General features: G+C 35.4%; 1 protein-coding gene across 1 annotated transcript in view; it reads left to right on the forward strand.

Moving 5' to 3' along the window:
- LRP1B (LDL receptor related protein 1B) overlaps window positions 1-14,182 on the forward strand; it is a 1,834,206-nt gene that overhangs the window by 1,086,924 nt on the left and 733,100 nt on the right. Inside the window, exons 28-29 of the mRNA XM_052653145.1 lie at window positions 8,618-8,749; window positions 10,044-10,271. Of these exons, the coding sequence (XP_052509105.1) occupies window positions 8,618-8,749; window positions 10,044-10,271 (360 nt within the window). The remainder of the gene's footprint in view (window positions 1-8,617; window positions 8,750-10,043; window positions 10,272-14,182) is intronic.

Consider the following 14,182-nt stretch of genomic DNA (forward strand, 5'->3'; position numbering starts at 1 on the left):
ACTATATCCCACTGTTTTATGGTATCTCTTTCTTTCACATATTTATATACTATCAACAGAAGTTTATTTTTTTTTCTTTTTCTTTTTTAAATGGACATTAAGAGATTTCCTTGTGATCCAGTGGTTTAGACTCCTTGATTCCAATGCAGGCAGCACAGGGTCAATCTGTAGTCAGGGAACTAAGGTCCTACATACTGCATTTTATGGCCAAATATATATATATATATATATATATATATATATATATATATATGAAACAACCACACAGCTTAAAAAATAAATAAATACTAAAAATTTTGAAATGGACTTTAGTTTAAAATACTAATATTTCTAAGAATGGAAAGCTGATATGAAACAGTTAAAATGCCTCCACCTTTACTTTTTGATATCAGCAGCTTTGAAGGGAGGAGATTTCTGACTGAGGCAAAGTGAAAGGCAGGTGCTAGCAAAGCAAAAAGAAATTTTTGAGATCTAAGTAAACTTGTTAGATTTCTGTGAGGTATTAGGACATTGTGCAATACTGAGAGCCAAGCAAAAGAGAGAGACAACATTGCCAATAAAGAGGAGAAATAAGAGTTGAAACATGCCAAAAATATGTTGCTAAGTCATTCCAACTGTTGACATGAAAAATAACAATGGAGCTCAATTTCTACTCTTATACCTCCTTCCTGTAACAGGTAGTCTTTTGCTCCCACTACTAGTTATATAGACCTGCACCTAATTTAATTTCTCAGTAAATCTTTCTGTAGCATCTTTAAACCACATTTTGAATTAATGGGCTTTGTTGGTTTACCTAAAAAACTTAATTTCCATTTTATCATTATTTCTTTGGCAAAATATAATACAAATGTCAAACAACTAAACTGTAAATGAATTTATAGGTAGATAGTAAGTATAGGCAGAGAAGGCAATGGCAACCCACTCCAGTACTCTTGCCTGGAAAATCCCATGGACAGAGGAGCCTGGTAGGCTGCAGTCCATGGGGTCGCTAAGTGTTCGGCACTATTGAGCAACTTCACTTTCACTTTTCACTTTCATGCATTGGAGAAGGAAATGGCAACCCACTCCAGTGTTCTTGCCTGGAGAATCCCAGGGACGGGGGAGCCTAGTGGGCTGCCATCTATGGGGTAGCAGAGAGTCGGACACAGCAGCAGCAGCAGTTAAGTATAGGTGCATTATAAATTGCTATTTTAAAATTACGCTATAATATAGTTTCTCTTGGAACAGTGGAAAAGATTAGTATCAAAGAAATCATAAAATTCTTTCTTCCTTGGTACTGGTTGTTTAATGTACTTGCCCTAGAAATACAAATGTAAGTGTTTATGAGCTCTTCATTCAGATACATTGATGCAAAGTCCAGAGTTCCAATCCAGGATCAAAACTTCTCAACCTCTACCTTTCATATTTGGAGGTAGATAGTTCTTAGTTGGGAGAGGGGACATCCTTTCGCATTATATGAAGTTTTTTTTGCATCTTTAGCCTCTACTCACTAAAATGCCAGTTAGTAACCCCAGTTATGTCATTCAAAAATGTCTCTAGACATTCTCAATTGTTCCTGAGGGGACAAAATCCCCCCTCACCACCACTACCGTTGGTTGAGAACCACTGTTTTAGACAAAAGTTTGTGATTATTAAATCATTGTGAAAATAGAAATTTTTCTGGCACAAATGTTTCTTCTTTTATTATACAGCAAGTAAAAGTAAATAACAAGTCAGAAAGACATAGCACCTCTTAGAAAATCTGAAAATTCATTGGTATTTTAAGATCTATCTCACCAATAAATGCAGCATGATATTACATGTTTGAATTCACTCTTTTTACAGAAAACTGTACACAAATAAATGGAAATAGTATATGTGGCTTTTAAATCTTTTCTCTTTGAAATACAGCTGTCTATAGAAGATAAGATTTTTAGTTATTTTTCTACTTCATAAAAATAGAGTACAGTATAAAATTAATCCATAAAATATGAGTTTTGATGAAAGTAATTCCTGCATACCTGGTATTGATAGAAACTTGTAAAATTAAAGCAATAAGAACATCTTGTACTTGAACACATTTTATTATATGTATGTGTTTTAAATAAGGGATTCCTCTAGTTCTTCAACATTAAATACTAAAATTATAATTTGTAGATATTTATCAAAGGGAAAAGGATTTGGAATTAATGTGTAATAGTAAGATCTTTCATAAATTCTCAAAAAATTAAATTCTTTTCAAATGGAAAATTATAACTAAAATATAGTTACAACAGATATGCATTGTTTTCTTATGTTAATAATTATTTTGTGCCAACAAATTTCATTAACATGATGAGTATTAATTACTATCCACAATGACCTCACAGGACAGAGAAAAATATTTCTCCTATCTAACATTAGGTCTTGAGAGTCTTCTGCTTTAAGCTTAGTATTATTATGTAAATAAATATTGTATATGTTTTATATTGCATCCACATTTATATATATTTTATTTGAACTTAATGAATAAAGTAATTGGGTTTAAAGTGTTTATTTTTTGCTGATGAAAAATAGACTGCAATTAAACACAGTTTTGCATGAAATATGAGATTATCTTAATGATATTGTTTTCTTCACAGAGCACACATCAGTCTTGTTTGATTGCATAATTAGCATTTCACTGTCCAGTAAAGTATTGTAGTTATGCATTATTTAATGTTTTCATCTATAGCTCTCCTAAAGCTATGGCTATAGCGTATCTATAGCTGTCTTTTAATTTACTTTCAAAATTTTAGATTGTTGCTTTGTTAGAATATAGACACACATATGTTTATGAGCATGTGTATGAATCCAAAACAGTAATAGATCAAGTGGAAATTTTAGAAAAAAACCTATATATATGTTGATAAGTCATAGTTCCTGCCAGCATAGACTTTGACAAACTAAGGCTCTCAGACTAACTTTCAGTTCAGTTCAGTTCAGTCCAGTCGCTTAGTTGTGTCCGACTCTTTGCGACCCCATGAATCGCAGCAGCCAGGCCTCCCTGTCCATCGCCATCTCCCGGAGCTCACTCAGACTCACGTCCATCGACTCCGTGATGCCATCTAGCCATCTCATCCTCTGTCATCCCCTTCTCCTCCTGCCCCCAATCTCTCCCAGCATCAGAGTCTTTTCCAATGAGTCAACTCTTCTCATGAGGTGTCCAAAGTACTGGAGCTTCAGCTTTAGCATCATTCCTTCCAAAGAAATCCCAGGGTTGATCTCCTTCAGAATGGATTGGTTGGATCTCCTTGCAGTCCAAGGGACCCTCAAGAGTCTTCTCCAACACCACAGTTCAAACACTTTAGACTTCTGCAAATTTTGCAAATAAAATTTTATTTGAACATAGCTGTACATGTTGATTCACATATTATTTTATGGCTGCTTTTGGTTGTAGTAGCAAAGTTGAAAAATTACTAGAAAGGGCATAAGGGCTACAAAGGTGAACATATTTACAATTTGGCCTTTTATAGAAAAAAACAAAAAAATAGTTTCCCTACCCCTGATTTACCTAGACAGATCAGGATATAATGATAAAAATATGCAAATACATGTCAAAGACAATTAGAAAATAAGACAGTAAATAATAAATACCTAATGCCTTTTATATTGATAACTGAAATGAATATTTAGAGTTGGAATAAATCAGCATTAGCTAGCTTCATTAGAAAATATTTTGTGAAAGAAAAATAACTTGAGCCGATTCATTGAAATAATAATGTAAGGATGTTGGTAATGAAATTCTACAGGAAGAAAATACTTTCTGTGGAAGTAGAAAAAGACAAGCTATAGATGTTCAATGAGCAATTTGGAGTCCTGTTTACCATGTGCATAATGTGTATGTAGAAGGAAAATGGTAGATGAAACTACAAGGTAAGATGGTATCTTTGAAACAGAGATTAATATACTTTTGACAGTACCATAGAATACTAGTTACATGGTTATAGCAGTTACTCCAAAGCAATGAAATAATTTTATATTGAAAGAGGAGAGGAAAAAATGGAAAGAAAGGGTACATAATAGGCAAGTCTGATAATACTTGACAATTATATATGGTAGTGAAAGAGAAGTAAAAAATAATCTTTTAAATTAAAATTTTGTAAATTTAGAAGACATGATATCTTTAATAAAAATAAACAGAGTGGATCAGGATTAAAAAACAAACAAACAAAAATAATGAAAGGTAAAAAAAAACAGCAGGTAAATCAATCTGGAGGGCTTCCAGGTGGCACAATGGTAAAAAATCTGCCTAATAATGCAAGAGACACAGGAGATGTGGGTTCAGCCCCTGGGTCTAGAAGATCTAGAGGAGGAAATGACACCCCACTCCAGTATTCTTGCCTGGAGAATCCCGTGAAAAGAGTAGCGTAGTGGAGTATAGTCCATGGGGTTGCAAAGAGTTGGACATGACTGAGCAACTGAGCAAACCAATCTGGCTAGTGTTAAAAACCTTGGAGGAAATGGTAGCAGATAAAATTTGAGTCTTTGTGAGGAAGACTTATCTAAGGTAGAGAAACTATCCAAGATTTTTAAGCAAAGGAACTATATGAGCAAGTCTGTATTTTAGAAAATTACCATAGGCAATGAGGAGAGACTGAAAATTAAGAGGTTATTTAGGAAGTTAGAGCAGCGGTCCAAGCAAGAGATGCAAAGAACCTAAATTGAGCCACTGACCATAGATTTGGAGAGAATGGTGTATGGGGTAAGAGTATAGACTCTTAAATTCTTTAATGCAAGAACTATCTCTTATCTGCTGTTATATCCAGTTTTTTAAAACTAGGCAGAAGATGAGGTGATTCATAAATATGTATTCAGTAGTAAATATAAGAGGGGGGTTACATATGTCTACCTGGAGAAGGAAATGGCAACCCACTCCAGTACTCTTGCCTGGAAAATTCCATAGACTGAGGAGCCTGGTAAGCTACAGTCCATGGGGTCGCAAAGACTTGGACACGGCTGAGCTACTTCACTTTCACTTTACATATGTCTAAGGGTCTTTGTTTGGTCAACTTGAGTTTTGATAATAAGAATTATCAATAAACTCAGTTTGCACACCTATATTTGGCTTTCATCTGTTAATATTCTTTCATAGCATCTCATTGACTGGTCAGTTTTTCCCATCTCCTGGATACAATACATGGGATAGCTTTGGTTTGGTAGGGGTTTACAATCTTTGTGTTAATATTGGATAGTGTAATAGTATTTCATATAAAATAGTAACTTTATGTCAGGTATTATCTGTAAAGAGCCATAAAATACATTTTAGGGCTTTTTATGCCAAGTGATCCCTGCTGAAACTGTTCAACTCTGCTATTATAGTGAGAAAGTCATGAGGATAACATGTAAATTAATGAGCATGGCTATGGTCCAATAAAACTTTATTCATAAATATAGACAGTGAACCAGATAAGGCTCCAGGGTCCATATTTGCTGATCCTTGCTTTATACTAAGATGTGAGTGTGAAAACCAAATTCCTTAATTTGGTAATTAGAGTGTCTATTTAAATGTATGGTAGAAATAATATGAAAAATATTTAACTCCATTATTTCAAAGTAAGAAAAGATAAAAATTGAAGGAAGGCTTTGTGGATTTTTCCTCACCATGAATCACAAAATATTGTTAATATTACCTTACAGTGTTATCATTAATACAGATATTGGGCTACAAAGTGTATTTTTTTACTTTAGTATATATATAGAAATTTAATATGTTATTGTTGATTTTAGAAAGCTTTTAATCACAATTATAAGATGTTGAGAAAAGTTAATGTGATTCCAGGCTAAAGATAATGGTGTTTCAAGTAAAATCCAATTACTTGTTATTGAGTTGTCATGGATTATGCTTTTAATTTCTTTGAGAGGAATAGCATTTTCTATATCAATGTTTTTAAACAAATATCTCCTTCTTCCTTTTCCTCCCTCTACTCCTCTTTTTTTTCACTTTATCCCCTTTCTTCCCCATCTTCTTCTTCTTTTTCAAGAATTGAAAACTTTGAGGTTTTTTTTTTTTTTTCCCCTATTTACCAGTGACTGGGTAACCCTACTCGAGACAGCTAACAGTTCAACAGTACCTCTTTATTTCTTTTATTTTAATATTCTCTTTATTTTGTTAACATCTTTGCTCCTTAAAATCTTCCCATCTAACCTCTTGCTTTTCTAACCTTTACTTCCTTAAAGACACCCATTGTAGCATTGCTACTTTGTCACTCAGTCCTCTCAGACCTCATGAACTGTAGGCCACCAGGTTCTTCTGCCCCAGTCCAGACAACAATACCAGAGTGGGTTTCCATTTGCTTCTCCAGGGGATCTTCCTGTCTCAGAGTTTGAACTCAGGTCTCCTATATTACAGATTCTTTACCATCTGAGCCAATTATAATCAATTCAGTTCAGTTCAGTTGCTCAGTCAAGTCCAACTCTGCGACCCCATGAACCACAGAACGCCAGGCCTTCCTGTCCATCACCAACTACCGGAGTCCACCCAAACCTGTCCATTGAGTCAGTGATGCCATCCAACGATCTCATCCTCTGTCGTCCCCTTCTCCTCCTGCCCTCAATCTTTCCCAGAATGAGGGTCTTTTCAAATGAGTCAGCTCTTCACATCAGGTGGCCAAAGTATTGGAGTTTCAGCTTCAACATCAGTCCCTCCAGTGAACACCCAGGACTGATCTGCTTTAGGATGGACTGGTTGGATCTCCTTGCTGTCCAAGAGACTCTCAAGGGTCTTCTCCAACACCACAGTTCAAAAGCATCAATTATAATAGATGAAGTTAAAAGGAAAGAAAGCAGAATATGTGGCGTTTATACCATCTGCTGGGCTTCCCCAGGGGCTCAGTGGTAAAGAATCTGCCTATAATACAGGAACTGAAGGAGACAAGGTTCCATCCCTGGGTCAGAAAAATCCCCTGGAGAAGGGCATGGCAACCCACTCCAGTATTCTGCCTGGAGAATCCCACTGACAGAGGAGCCTAGGGGGCTATAGTCCATAGGGTTGCAAAGAGTCAGACATGATTGGAGCAACTTAGTATGTACACATACCATGTGACAGAGTAACTTACACTCATAAAGAGTCTCTCAACTTTAGTTTCCACTATTTTCTAATAATTTTTGTCCTTAATTTATTTGCTTGGGAAAATATTTCTGAGTCTTTCATTTTAATTTTTTGTTTTTATTTTTTAAATCAAATGCATAGACATGGATCATTTTTGTTATCTTATGGGGAGGGTCCTGAAGACTGCCAACGGCTACCTTGAGCATTTATTAAATTCAGTCAATTTCTCATAATGTCTACAATTCTTATTATACCCTATTGATTTTTATCCTTTGTGGTTTAAAAGTCTATAAGACTGATATTGCTACCCTGAGCAATAGATCATCTTGTTAGGAAAATATTATTAGTTGAAGACTAAAGTATTGCAGCTGCGATCAGAAGGTATAATTATTTTCTGCCCTCAGTTGACCAGCATAGTTCTAAAAAATTTGTCCTACTAGATAGGCTTTATAAAAATAATATTTAGGAGAACATTGGATCAATTGAGATTAAAAGTTTATCCAAAAGATATGATGATGTCTGGGGAGTGTGTATTACCTCAGTTCTGTCTCATCACAATGAAAATTTCAAACAATGGACCAGCATTACAGCTCTCGGATGGATCAGTGTTACAGCTCCATGTTACAGCTCAGTTTTATTTAGAAAATAAAGGAAAATACACCCTTGAGGCATGAGGGCATGATGACCCAAAACGCAAAGAGAAGAGAGAGGAATCTCCAGTTCTTTGGCTCCTCTTTTTATATGTTTTTTCTCCTACCCCTGGGCCTGTCCTGTGTAAATTAGGCTAGCCAGGAGTGCTGTCTGTTATACCTGGGATCCTCACTCCAGTCCTCGGACCTTCCTTTGTCCTATTTTCCCAGGCCTTTCCCTTCCTTATCTTTTAGCCACCACCATTCTGGACTCCTTTTTCCTATTCTAACTATTTAACAATGACAAAATAAGAAACACAAAAGAACGAGAGAATGAAATCAAACACAAAATTTAATATTCCATTTTAAATTTGAAGTTTTGTATATGATGGACTATAGTAAGCCTGAATATGTAGCAGTACTTAGCCATGGAATAAGTTAATACAGCAAAAAAAAAAAAAGACAGCTTTATAATAAAGGAAGATGAAATTTTTATTCATCTAGGCCTCTGATTTGGAAAAGAAATAGCCTGAAAAGATACACAGTACATGTAACAGCAGTTTCTCAATTGGAACTCCTGACACCTTCATGACATCTACCTGAGTTTAATTTATACAAAATTTAATAGTTATTCCTGATTGTTTCTCAGACTAAATACTTAAAAAGAAATCCTTTGCTTCCAAGGCAATAGAATGAATGTCATTCATCTTAAAGGAACCTGAGGGAGTTATCTTAGTTGTTATCTTTGATGAGGAAAAATGTTTTTATTAATATAATAACTGTGTATGATTGTCATTATTGTCATATTAATCACTCGAGTAATGTGTGCTATCTAGGGAACTTCACTTTGAATCTTTACGTGAATAACCCTTGTCACCCTCAGAGGTCCCCTAATATATTTTCCCTTCTTCACTGTTAATATTTCACTGTGTAATTACAGCTCCCAATCCCTGTGCAGCTAATGATGGCAGAGGCCCCTGCTCGCACATGTGTCTGATCAATCATAACAGGAGTGCTGCCTGTGCGTGTCCCCACTTGATGAAGCTTTCCTCCAACAAGAAGACCTGCTATGGTAAATTTCTCCCAGATCTTACAGAAACTCCAAAGTGAATCCTCTCTGACTGTATTAGCATTTGGATTTTCCTCACAGTAAAGCAGGAGAGGTTTTTAATGTCCTTAAAAACCACCATTTGAGGTGGTGCTATTTTCACTCAGTTGATGATTCATCTACTTCGGGAGACACTGACAAATTCTTTAAATATGTGATAGGCTACACTTTGCTGCTTATTATCTTATTCACTTTTTTTCTTGCTACTTTCTTTTTCGGTGTGTTAGCACAGTTTATCTCTACAGAACAGGGAGATTTGTAACTGAAAGTGCATTATCAAAAAATGATGATGTAAGTAACCTGCATAACAAAGATGTACTTAACAGCTTTAATCTCCTTCTGCTCTCCTAAAGTTACTTCAGCATCATTTTATAGGGGATTACAAATTGAAGGGAGAAAATATGAAGTAAAATATATAATTTGGGAAGATTTGTAAAAAGACATTAAACAGTATATTTAAACCAAAAATTGATACTAAAATTTGTGAATGAAAATCAGAAGGTGCTTTGTTTTGTTTTATTACTAATTTTTGTTGATTTGTAAAGCAATTACTTTGAAGGGCCAATAAAAGTGTATTCATCAAATTTTAACTCAGGGATTTAGGTACTCTTGGCTTTAACTAATTTTTCACAATAATAACATATCTCAAATATCAACTATAACTCCAAAGGAGAAAAACAAGAGAACAAAATCTCTATGACTCCTCTTTCTATTAAATCTACTAATATTTCACAAACTCAGTGCAAGAAAGGTGCCTATTTAAGTAGAAATAATAGAATGCCTCACAATGTTAGTTACTACAGATTCACAAAAATTTTCAGTATGTTATACTTTAACATTAGCCTAATTTTGATAGGGAAAACATGAACATGACTTTTAAAAGCAATGTTCTACCTCATTTTATTCAAAGATCATATAGAGAAAAGTGTTCTTAGATTCCTTCAAAAAGCATTTACTACACTGTAATGTTGTTATGATTATAAACAAAGACAAATGTGGCTGTGTGAGATTTGTAAAGTTCATGTCTCTTAACAAGTTTGCTTGAAATTCTAAGATCAGATCAATTACTGATAATTTCTTGGCATTAAGAAAAATGACTTAAGGATTTTAACTTATTTTTCATATTTTTTATCAAATCTTGATCACGTTTTTTCATACGCTAAAAACCTATTAAATCATCAACAAATGTTTAGAATTTCTAGGCTGCTTAAAACTTGCCAAGTTTATAAAGAAAAACACATTTCTGTTTCATTTCTAGAAATGAAGAAATTTCTTCTATATGCAAGACGTTCTGAAATCAGAGGAGTGGATATTGATAATCCATATTTTAACTTTATCACGGCCTTTACAGTCCCTGATATTGATGATGTTACTGTGATAGACTTTGATGCTTCTGAAGAACGCCTATACTGGACAGACATTAAGACACAAACCATTAAACGGGCTTTTATTAACGGAACTGGATTAGAAACTGTTATTTCAAGAGGTAAAAGATTTCTACTATGCAACTTTAAAACTGTTTGTTATTTAGTCTGTAATAATTGAGTCTCTTTTGTATTCTTTTTCTATTATCCAATACTATGTTGTTAATTAAAAGTTGGAATTGATTATTCAATGATTTAATAACATGCTGTATTCTAAAAATTGTTGAATGCTATAATTATGTTGAATATAGTCATCTGACAACTAGAAATTTATCAAGAAGAAACAAATTCAGAATGGATGTTGAAATTAACAGATTTCTAAGTAAAAAGAAGATTCCTTTTAGCTGTTGGGGGTGTAGTTGTATTTGCCAAATGAATATAGGATATTGGTAAAGACTGTTCACTCTGATTCAAGCTTATTATCAACTTTCTTTTGCATCTATTTTTACAGGACTAGACTAAACAAATAAGAGAAAAAACTTGTTCCTATCCTCCTCCTGATCCAGCAGGTTGAATCATAAGTTTTCATTAATGTTGAATTAACAACCTTTAATTAATTTTTTAAAAAAATTTAAAAATCTTAAAAAGAGAAAAAAGGAAATTTTCCAAAAGTAGAAAATACAGCTGAAATGAGACATACATATAAATGGAGTGGTTGAACTCTGAATATTTAGCATGAATTATCCTCATTTTTGTTCTAATTTTGGTATAATGTGATTTCTGGGTCAGTTATTGTTTTATTGAATGAATCTTAGTTGAGAACCTGCTGTTTGCCATGACTTGCAGAATCAAACAAGACACACTTTTTCTTCAGTCTCATGCTCCTTGCAAAGACATTACTTTACCAACAGAGTTCCATCTAGTCAAAGGTATGGTTTCCCAGTAGTCATGTATGGATGTGAGAGGTGGACTATAAAGAAAGCTGAGCACTGAAGAATTGATGCTTTTGAACTGTGGTGTTGGAGAAGACTCTTGAGAGTCCCTTGGACTGCAAGGAGATCCAACCAGTCCATCCTAAGGGAAATCAGTTCTGAATATTATTTGGAAGGACTGATGCTGAAACTGAAGCTCCAATACTTTGGCCACCTGATGGGAAGAACTGACTTATTTGAAAAGACCCTGATGCTAGGAAAGATTTAAGGTGGGAGGAGAAGGGGACGGCAGAGGATTAGATGGTTGGATGTCATTAGTGACTCAACGGACATGATTTTGAGTAAACTCCCGGAGTTGGTGATGGACAGGGAGGCCTGGCATGCTGAAGCCCATGGGGTTGCAGAGTTCAGACACGACTGAATGATTGAGACACTGAACTAACTAATTATCCTCCTTGAAGTGTGATTTGAAGGAAGGCAGAGGAAGGCGTTCCCAGGTGGCTCAGTGGTAAAGAGCCACCGCGAAATGCCATTGCAGAAGACTCATGAGATGGGGATTTAATTCCTAGGTTGGGAGGGTCCCCTAGAGAAGGAAATTACAACCTTCTCCAGTATTTTTGCCTGGAAAATCCCATGGACAGAGAAGCCCGGCAGCTATAATCCATAGGGTTGCAAAGAGTTAGTCACAACTGAGGATACATACATGAATGGAGAAAGGCATAATCAGTGATTCAAACAGATATATGAAATTCCTCTCCCTTGAAAAATACTGAAAATTAAAAATCAGACGTTATTTGAGCAATGATTAACTTCTTAACAAAAGCAATAAAAGTACAGGTTTTAAATTTACACTGTTTCTTAACAGTTTTCGTACATACTACTGGAAGACTGGCTAGAGTACCACTAGTAGGTCTGAGAATATTTGAGCACTCAAGTACTCTCATATTTATGCTAGCTCTTTACCCATCTCAAGTTAATACTGTTAATGAAACCTGAATATATTGGTTATAAGCTTGTTCAAATATTTATTTCAAAGGTTCTATAAAAGAAGAGAAAAAAGCTAATGCAAGTCTTCTTTTTTTTTCAGGACTTTTCATAGTGGCAAAGGAAAAAAATAATTATCATTAGACTAGATATTAAAAGACTATCTGGTTCAGTTCATTTCAGTTCAGTTGCTCAGTCGTGTTTGACTCTTTGCAACCCCATGAATCGTTGCATGCCAGGCCTCCCTATCCATCACCAATTCCCGGAGTTCACTCAGACTCATGTCCATCGAGTCAGTGATGCCATCCAGCCATCTCATCCTCTGTCATCCCCTTCTCCTCCTGCCCCCAATCCCTCCCAGCATCAGAGTCTTTTCCAATGAGTCACCTCTTCGCATGAGGTGGCCAAAGTACTGGAGTTTCAGCTTTAGCATCATTCCTTCCAAAGAAATCCCAGGGCTGATCTCCTTCAGAATGGACTGGTTGGATCTCCTTGCAGTCCAGGGGACTCTCAAGAGTCTTCTCCAACACCACAGTTCAAACACATCAATTCTTTGGCATTCAGCTTTCTTCACAGTCCAATTCTCACATCCGTACATGACTACTGGAAAAACCATAGCCTTGACTAGACGGAACTTAGTCGGCAAGGTAATGTCTCTACTTTTGAATATACTATCTAGGTTGGTCATAACTTTTCTTCCAAGGAGTAAGCGTCCTTTAACTTCATGGCTGCAGTCACCATGTGCAGTGATTTTGGAGCCCCCCAAAATGAAGTATGACACTGTTTCCACTGTTTCCCTATGTTTTTCCCATGAAGTGATGGGACCTGATGCCATGATCTTCGTTTTCTGAATGTTGAGCTTTAAGCCAACTTTTTCACTCTCCTCTTTCACTTTCATCACGAGGCTTTTTAGTTCCTCTTCACTTTCTGCCATAAGGGAGGTGTCATCTGCATATCTGAGGTTACTGATATATCTCCTGGCAATCTTGATTCCAGCTTGTGTTTCTTCCAGTCCAGCGTTTTTCATGATGTACTCTGCATGTAAGTTAAATAAGCAGGGTGACAATATACAGCCTTGACATACTCCTTTTCCTATTTGGAACCAGTCTGTTGTTCCATGTCCAGTTCTAACTGTTGCTTCCTGACCTGCATACAGGTTTCTCAAGAGGCAGGTCAGGTGGTCTGGTATTCCCATCTCTGTCAGAATGTTCCACAGTTTACTGTGATCCACACAGTCAAAGGCTTTACCATGAAAAACCTTGAGAGAACAGTTAAAGCACGTAAGGTGCTCCTAAGACTGACTGATAGCTCAGTGGTCTTCTCACAAGAAGTTCATGAAAATCTAATAGAAAATTGTCCACATATTTTATCAGGAGTGTTAAGTACTTTCCAAAGGCTCTATGAATTGTAAAAAGTAAAGATGTTTTTAAGTCAAACAAAAAAAAAATGGAGGAACAATTTTCTGTCTCTAAGTATAAATTGATAGCTAGTAGCAATTTGGTGAGTTTATCTTTGAGAAAATCACAATTATCTCCATTTAGCAGACTCTACAATTATTAACCACAAATAGAGCAATAATATTTTCTTACTAATAATAGATATACACATTAGGAACAATAATTATTATTTCAATCATTTTGAAAAATACTGGAATATGTTCTATATGATAAATTGAAGGAGGGCCAGTCTAGACTGAATAGTATTAAGTACAGAAGAGGGAGTTATACATCTAAAATAATGATAATAATAGGAACCAAATCATACCAGCCTATGTGGGATAAATTGTTTATTTCTGTTAATACTGAAAATAATGAGCACTGAGGACAGGTTTTAAGGAGAGTATGACCACATGATTAGTTTTACTTGGAAAAATCACTCTAGATATTCTTAGCAGAGAGTTGAAGAGATCTAGGGTGAAGCTAGATAAGCAGTGAACTCTGGGAAATAAGTTTGCTATAGTGGTTTTAGGAAAAGTCGATGGAAGCCTGGAAAGGGTGGAAACAAGAGAAACAGTGGAATGTGGGAAGATTTTTGAGATTACAAAGAGTAAATACTTGAAACAATTGAATATGAAGATTGAAGAACAGGCATTGTCAAGGACAACTACTTAATCTCTG

The sequence above is a fragment of the Budorcas taxicolor genome, chromosome 2 (assembly GCF_023091745.1).
Source record: "Budorcas taxicolor isolate Tak-1 chromosome 2, Takin1.1, whole genome shotgun sequence".
NCBI classification, from domain to species: Eukaryota; Metazoa; Chordata; class Mammalia; order Artiodactyla; family Bovidae; genus Budorcas; species Budorcas taxicolor.